The sequence below is a fragment of the Cebus imitator genome, unplaced genomic scaffold, assembly GCF_001604975.1.
Source record: "Cebus imitator isolate Cc_AM_T3 unplaced genomic scaffold, Cebus_imitator-1.0 Scaffold50, whole genome shotgun sequence".
Taxonomy (NCBI): domain Eukaryota; kingdom Metazoa; phylum Chordata; class Mammalia; order Primates; family Cebidae; genus Cebus; species Cebus imitator.
This window is the reverse complement of record NW_016107365.1, coordinates 582,355-591,249: the sequence shown is the minus strand read 5'-3', so window position 1 is coordinate 591,249 and position 8,895 is coordinate 582,355. Positions and strand designations below refer to the sequence as shown.

General features: G+C 37.4%; 1 protein-coding gene across 4 annotated transcripts in view; it reads right to left on the bottom strand.

The window, feature by feature from the left end:
• The window catches only part of CDK7 (cyclin dependent kinase 7), a 45,153-nt gene that overhangs the window by 1,744 nt on the left and 34,514 nt on the right, over positions 1-8,895 (bottom strand). For all 4 annotated transcript variants that reach the window (XM_017527574.2, XM_017527572.2, XM_037738148.1 and 1 more), the window contains 2 exons: positions 6,496-6,582; positions 2,808-2,957 (listed from right to left, as the gene is read on the bottom strand). In XM_017527574.2, the coding sequence (XP_017383063.1) occupies positions 2,808-2,957; positions 6,496-6,582 (237 nt within the window). The remainder of the gene's footprint in view (positions 1-2,807; positions 2,958-6,495; positions 6,583-8,895) is intronic.

Sequence of the window (8,895 nt, the reverse complement as noted above, 5' to 3'; positions counted from 1 at the left end):
CAGGCACGCACCACCATGCCCAGCTAATTTTTTGTATTTTTAGTAGAGACGGGGTTTCACCATGTTGACCAGGATGGTCTCGATCTCTTGACCTCGTGATCCACCTGCCTCGGCCTCCCACAGTGCTGGGATTACAGGCTTGAGCCACCGCGCCCAGCCTCTGAAGGCAGTTTTATACAATATTTTTAATTTGACAAAATTTTTAATTTTTACAGTTTGTGTTAATGTCCATATGTGTTGAATTTTCCACTGGTGGCATCATGTCAGCATTCAAAAAGTTTTGGATTTTGGAGCATTTCAGATTTTGGATATTTGAATTAGGGATGCTCAACCTAAACTAATTATGAGCTACCCTAAGTGAAATATTATATATTTCCATTCTCTACATATTGAGCTCTACAGTTCAAAATGCAAAGAGAGAAACTTACTTAAAAGGAACTTACAAGTTTGTCACACTATCCATATATATTCAAATTCCAAGTCATGTAAAATATAAATTCTTAAAAAAATAAGGCTTTTTAAAAAATACAGGTTAGAAGCAATGAATTCTAATTCAACAATCCACTGCAAATGGACAGAAATTTTACTTGGAAGGGCTTGTCCAAGATAATTTCTATTAATTACCAGGCCAATGTTTTATGATATATTTTCTCTTCTTTTTCCCCACTACAGTGCTGTAAGATATGACAGTTTCTTGAGTTGGGTCCACAATTCTGATAAAAAGAGTTATGTCCTAAATGACAAGTTTGTCAGGTCATGCTTGTCTTTTTTGTTTTGTTTTGTTTTGATATAGAGTCTCACTCTGTCACCCAGGCTGGAGTTCAGTGGTGCAATCTCGGCTCACTGCAACCTCTGCCTCCTGGGTTCACATGCTTGTCTATTTACATCAGCAGCATAGTGCTGTCCAGTGGCCACAATGATTTAAAATACTTCTGGCCAGGTACGGTGGCTCATGCCTGTAATCCCAGCACTTTGGGAGGCCAAGGCAGATGGATCACCTGAGATCAAGAGTTGGAGACCGGCCTGGCCAACATGGTGAAACTCTGTCTCTACTAAAAATACAGAATTAGCTGGGTGTGGTGGTATACGCCTGTAATCCCAGCTACTAGGGAAGTTGAGGTAGGAGAATCACTTGAACCTGGGAGCTGATGGTTGCAGTGAGTCAAGATCACACCACTGCACTCCAGCCTGGGTGACAGAGAAAGACTTCGTCAAATAAATAAATAAATAAATAAATAAATAAAATTACTTCCTTTAGGATAATCCTTTAAGAAAGAAGAATGAAGCCCATATAAACTTTTCAAGCATTCCCACTGTCCCCAGTATTATATTATTTTCAGTCACTTAGAGATTTACTTAAATGGTTGCATTTTAAAATTTATTTATTTATTTATTGCAGAGCTGATGTCATGTTGCCCAGGGCTCCAACTCCTGGGCTCAAAGTATCCTTGCTCCTTGGCCTCCCAAAGTGCTGGGATTACAAGTGCGAGCCACTGTGCCCGGCGCACAGCTGGATTTTTAAAGCATTATTTCTAAATCACAGTGGTCCTATATGCAAATTAGGCTAATTCTGGGTGACATGATAAATATCTAAGAAAGTAACTCATTCCAACTTTAATAAAGACATCCATGATACAAAAACTCACTTTAAAAACTTCATCCTATTAAAATACAACCCAAATATAACAACTAGTATTTTTCTGTAAGTTTCAAACTATACTCCCAATGAAAACAACTTTCTAGATAATTAAATGTGGTCTCAAGTTTATTATGATGGAAATTATATACATAGAAGTATGAGTGAAAAGGCAACAAATTACTTGTCTTAAATTAGAAGAGCATGTGTACATATGGACATAAAAATAACAAAGAAAAATTAAAAAAAAAAAAAGAAATTAGAAGAGTAATTCTAATGGTAAATACCCAGCATCCATCCATCCATCCATCCATCCATCCATCCGTCCATCCATTTCTATATACACATAGCACATATTTCTAAAAAGAGAATGCTTACACAAGCAAATGCATTAAACAATGATTTTGTAGCTGGAACAAACCTAAGACGGGGTGCAAAATCTATTTTGTATCCTTATTATTACTGTACATTAATATGTTTCCATAAAGGCTTGTGATACTTCACTTTAGTCTCTCCCTTCATCAGGTAAAAATCACTGTATTGTGTTGTACAATGCTCTGCCCTAAGTTATTCTAGGCCCTACAAATTTTTCATGAGTTTCATTGTTCTTTCCTTTAAATAGCAGTTGGTTTCAGTTTTTGTTTTATTCTGAGTATCTTTCAAGCTCTTGTAAGCATACAATTATATCTGATTATACCATTTTCTGAATGTGAAAATGACCAGCATGCATACCTACATTATATTATATAGGGAAGAAAAAATAAGCTGAATAAATTACTTTCAGCATTAGGCTTGCTACAAGATTTAAATGAAGTTGTAAGAGTGCAACTGAAATATACCAGTTTCTTAACTAATAAAAAGCCTTGGTTTTCTTTTCCTCTCTAGGTAAAGTACTTACAAACCAATTATATGAAATAGATATGTATTTATATGTTCCTAAGCAAGCATATTAAGTGTAAACTCTCCTATATCTCTGTGTGCGTATAACTTAATCTCAGTCTTAACAGTGTTTGTAGTTTGGGGAAAAAATGCAAATTTTGATATTTCCTAAAACAAAAACACATCTTTCCAGTATTTAAAAAAGGTTAATTTTATGAAATTTTATTTTTATTAATGCTACAGTTAAGATTATTTTTATATTTCCTAGTATAAAAAAGATACAGTAAAATACCTGTGTGGCCGTAATTCGAGCACATGGATTAAATAAGAATAAGCCTTGTATGAGATCTAGTAAGTCGTCTCCTGCTGCACTGAAGATATGATGCAATGGAATTCCAGGAAAACTCTTAAATGTCACATAATCTGGAAGACTACACATGTCCTGTAAAAATAATTTTATAATTCAAACTGAAGGTTAAAAGGCATGTAGATCTCAAATGAAATAAATCATATTCTCAGGTGATATGATGGTTTATGTAGAAAATTCCAAGAACTCTATTAAAAAGTCCTAGAACTAGTAGTAAGGCAAGCCTGGATACAAAATAAAAATTAAAACAATTTTAATTCATTATACTAGCAACGAATGTATGGACATCAAAATTTAAAACACAGTACTATTTATAATCACCCCAAAAAGAAAAATAAAACAGGTGAAAAATGTAACAAAACATGTATAGGGTAATATACTAGAAGCTATACAATGCTAATGAAACAAATCCAAAGATCTCAATAAATGGTGAAACATACCATGTTCACATATTGGAATATTCAACAGAGGAAGGATGTTAATTCCCCTCAAATTGATTTGCAAGTTAGATGTAATTTTTATCAAAATCCTGGCAAAATTATTTTAGATATAAGACCAATTATTCTATAATATACAAAGACAAAGGACTACAGTAGCTAAAATGATTTTGAAAAAGAACAATAAAGTGGAAGGACTCATTTTACCTGATTTCAAGATTTAACATATAGCTAATTTAATTAAGACTGTGTTGTGCTGGGGGAGAAACAGATACACAAATCAGACTTAGAAAGGACTTAATCAATAAAGGAACCCAATAAAGGACTTAGAAATCCACACAAATCTGCCAAAAGGATTTTTGAAAAAAGTAAAAAACTTACCTCTCAGAAGTATCTTTTTTTTTTTTTTTTAAATAATAAGAAAATAAAAAAGTGAAAAACTAGATGAAGAGACAGTCTTTTCAACAAATAGTGCTGTAGCACTTGGACATATACAGGCAAAAATCTGAACCTGGCTGGGTGTGGTGGTTCACGCTTGTATTCCCAGCACTTTGGGAGTCTGAGGCAGGAGGGTCACTTGAGCTTAGGAGTTCGAGACCAGCCTGGACAAGAAAGTGAGATTTCCACTCCAGCCTGGGCAATGGAGTAAGACCGTCTCAAAAAACAACAAAAACAAAAACCAAACCTTGCCCTAAGTCTCACACATCATATAAAGATAAATTCTAAAGAGATCTTGGATTCAAGTGTAAAACTACAAAGCTTGTAGAAAAAAATACAAAAAAATTGTCATGGCCAGGGCGCAGTAGATTATTGCCTGTAATCCCAACATTTTGGGAGTCCAAGGCGGGCAAATTGCTTGAGTTCATGAGTTTGAGACCAGGCTGGGGAACATGCAAAAACCCTGTCTCTACAAAAAATACAAAAACTAGTTGGGCGTTGTGGTGCATGCCTACAGTTCCAGCTACTCAGGAGGCTGAGGTGGGAGAATGGCTTGAGCCCGGGACGTGGAGATTACAGTGAGCTGAGGTCACGCACACCACTGCACTCCAGCCCAGACAATGGAGCCAGATCTTGTCTCGAAAAAAAAAAAAAAGGTCAGGAAAATCTTTGGGTTGGGCAAGAGTTCTTTGACTTGACACCAAAAGGATTGATCAATTAAAGAAAAAGTGACAAACCTGATTACAATTTTGCAGAGGATGAAAAGGCAGCACAAGGGAAAACATCTGCAAACTACATATAATTTTTGGACTACTCTCTAAAATATATGAAGAGCTCTCAATACTCAACAGTCAAAAATCAAAGAATCCAATCAGAAAATGGGGAAAAGACAGGAAGAGCCATTTAACTAAAGATGGCAAATAGACACATGAAAAGATAATTTAACACCATTAGCCATTATCAGGGCAGTGAAAATTAAAATCAAAATGAGCTATCATGACAGACTCATCAGAGTGCCTACAATTAAAAAGTGACAACACCAAATGCTGGAGAGGATTCTGAGAAACTGGAGCATTCATTTACTGCCAGTGGGAATATAAAATGGTATAGCTGCTCTGGAGTTTTGCAGGTTGCTTTAAAAATTAGTATGTAACTACCATATCAATCAAGAACTGAACTCCTGGGTAATTTGTCCCAGAGACATAAAAACTTATTCTTACATAAAAAACTGTACATGAATGTTTATAGCATATTTATTGATAATAGCCCCACACTGGGAACAACACAAATACAGATGTCCTTCAATGGGTGAATGGTTGAACAAACTGTGAAATAAATCCACACAATACTAGCCAGTTAAAAAAAAAAGAGAATGAATTTCTATTATGAAGGGTATGAAAAAGTTAATCCCAAAAAGTTATATATTGTGTGATTCCATTTATCCATTTACGTAAGAGTCTTGAAATGACAAAATTACAGAGCTAGAGGACAGATTTAGTGATTGCCAAGAGTTAAGGAGTGGGTAAGAGGAAAGTGAGCATAGCTATAAAAGAATACCATGAGAGATTCTTGTGGTGATATTCTGCATCTTGACTGTAACATCCTGGTGTGACAACTGTACCGATTTTACAAGGTGCTCCCATCTTTAAAAGCTGGGTAAAGGGTAGGTGAAATATGTCTGGAGTATTACTATTATCATTTTGAGACAGGGACTCACTCTGTTACTCAGGCTGGAGCACAGTGGCACAATCACAGCTCACTGCAGCGTTGACCTCCCGGGCTCAAGCGATCTACATCAGCCTCCTGAGTAGCTGGGACCACATGTGTGCGCCACTATGCCGGGCTATTTTTTTTTTTTTTAATTTTTATGTTTTGTAGACATGAAGTCTCACTATGTTGCCCATCCACTAGGTTGGATGGTATATCCATCCTGGTCTTAAACCCCTGGGCTCAAGTGAACCCACTCACTTCAGCTTCCCAAAGTGCTGGGATTACAGGCGTGAGCAGCTGTGCCCAGCCACAATATATAATTGTGAATTATATATTCACAATTGCATGCGAATATATAACATTCTCAAAATAGGAAGTTTAATTTTTTTTTTTTTTCTGGAGACAGAGTCTTGCTCTGTAGCCCAGGCTGGTCTCAAACTCCTGGCCTCAAGTGATCTGCCTACCTCAGGCTCCCAAAGTGCTGGGATTACAGGCGTGAGCCACCACACCCCACCAAGAAGTTTAATTTTTAAAAAATCGAAGAGAAACATCAGTAAGCAATTACTATTTAGAAAATCATGTTAGCCAGGTGCGACGGCTCATGCCTGTAATCCTAGCACGGTGAGAGGCCAAGACAGAACTGCTTGAGTCTAGGAGTTTGAGACCAGCCTGAGCAACACGGTAAAACCCCATCTCTATAAAAAAAAATACAAAAATTAATTTTGTAGCATGTGTATACACTCCTAACACAGCTTTACACCAAATTGTTAATAGTGATTACCCCGAGGTTGGGATTACTTGGGTTGAGGGAAAAGGACTACATGTACACAAGAGGTTGGATGGTATATCACAATTTAACTTTATACTTTACATACTTGATAATTTAAAATATTCTGAATACATATTACAAGAAAATTATAATTAATAAAGGTCTAATATTCATGTGACAGCACTATATAAAGCATATGACAATTTAAAAACTTTACAGAATCCTGATTACATTTCAAAGAAAATGCATAAAGGCTTACCGGCCACTGTTCCTCAGTTGGTGTGCCCAAAGTTTCAAATATTCTCGTTAGCTGATCAAGGTCTGAATCTCCTGGCAAAAAAGGAACCTGAAAGAAAGAGGCAGACTTTTCAAGGCGGGTTTTTTTTTTCTTCTTAGATACAGAGTCTCGCTGTGTCACCCAGGCTAGAGTGAGTGATGTGATCCCGACTCACAGCAACCTCCTCCTGGTTTCAAGTGATTTTCCTGCCTCAGCCTCCCAAGTGGCTGGGACACCAAGGGGTGCGCCACTATGCCTGCAACTTTTGTATTTTTAGTAGAGATGGGGTTTTGTCATGTTGGCCAGGCTGGTCTTGAAGTCTTGACTTCTAGTGATCCACCCACTTTGGCCTCCCAAAGTGCTGGGATTACAGGCATGAGCCACCACACCAGGCTTCGAGGTGGTTTTTGATACTTGTTAGACAACTGCTATAAATTTAATTAAGTGTTAAAAAAAAAAAAAAAAAAAAAAAAAAAAAAAAAAAAAAAAAAAAAAAAAAAAAAAAAAAAAAAAAAAAAAAAAAAAAAAAAAAAAAAAAAAAAACTAACTAAAAAACTCTGCAACAAATATTGAAAATTTAGTATGAAATATATTGGATGTTATTAGATCCTGCCACTGCTAACCAACTAAACAGCACCTTTACTATCCATTTTATTCACTCCAAATTTTAACAAACACTCACCATGTAACAGGCATTGCGCTAAGCCTCAGGAATTAAGAGGAAAAGAAAGCATTTCCTGCCCTCCACCAGAGGTGGAGGTGGTGAGCAATGCCGATACACATAAACAAGCATTTACAATTTGGTGAGTTGAGAGAGTACAAGATCCTAGACCACACCAGAAGAGCACCTAACTTACTCTAGATGGGTCAGGAAAACTTCCTAGAGCAAGTGGCATGAAAAGTGAAGGATGAATAGGAGTTAGCCTGGGGAATAGTCTAAGATGGAAGAAGAAAACTAATCTCGCAAAAGACAGGCACAAAGGCTGAGGAGGAAGAGAATACACCCATCATAATTATGCAATTGCTTAAACTCTTTGAAGAGGTGTAAAGGCAAACTTTAGAAGAGGACAAATAATTACAAGTTAAAAATTGGTAACCTTTATTAGAACCTAAAAAAAAATTGGCAAGCTGATAAGACAGGATCAATATCCCTGCTATCCATAGACATTATTGTCCAACTCACTCTCACATCTACGTAACTATATGAAAGATATACTGTGAACAACAATGGCCTCCAACACCGTTAAGGAACAGTTTATAGACTCAATGGGAAGATATGACATTACCGTATCTCAAACATTTTGATTATTGTGGACTTTTACCAGAAGAAAAAACAAAACAACCAACTCCGGTGCCTGTTATCAATGTATAGCTTTTCAGTTCCAAATTCACCTTTTTTGCTTTCTTCATGAAAATGGTTCTAGGCTCTTTAAATATTTTTTCCTTGCCAATAAATAAGCTTTGTCAATAGAGGATGATGGACAGGCAGTACAGGAAGGAAAAGGTTTTGCTTCCTGGTTCCAGTTTGCTTGCTCAGCTGACTCCTGCAGCACCCACAGGTGCTTCTTCAGCATGGGCAGAATAGGCAGTTTCTCCAGTACTGCTCCTGCAGTACACAGAGGCTGGCCCCCTACTTTACCCTGTCAAGCAGTTTTCTAGCAGGGTACTTCCACAGAGACACCTTTCCCCAGAACCCTAGAGCCAGAGTGCCAGCCCTTTCCAGTAAGCAGATTTCTAGCAAGTCCAGCAAAAAGCCAAAGTAATTTCTCTGCCTTCTGGTGAGCCACATTTGCCATATTCAACAAGGTCTAGATCTCAGTCCTGGAGGTAAGTCTTCCCTGGGTGATGTGTCTTGGCCCTAGGGTAGTGGTGGCAGGTCCTTATATCTGCCATTCTTATATTGTTAGAGTTCTCCTTAGTTCTTGTCAATCCATTACTCCAGTCCCCTAGTATAATTAATACTTCTTTATATTGTATACTTTCCTGATCAATGTAGGGTTTCTATTTTCTGACTGGACCTAGATTTAGTATAATTCCTAAAGTATATAACACTGTACTATTATATTCTGTATATTAAATATACACAAAAAATAGAAACTAAAAGGATGTTAACTGGGCGTGGTGGCTCACGCCTGTAATCCCAGCACTCTGGGAGGTCAAGGTGGGCAGATCAGCTGAGGTTAGGAGTTTAAGAACAGCCTGGGCCTACATGCTGAAACCCTGTCTCTCCCAAATATACAAAAATTAGCTGAGGGTGGTGGTGCACGCCTGTGGTCCCAGCTCCTCAGGAGGCTGAGGCAGAAGAATTGTTGGAACCTGGGAGGCAGAGGCTGCAGTGAGCAGAGATGGTGCCACTGCACTCCAGCCTGGGCGACAGAGCAA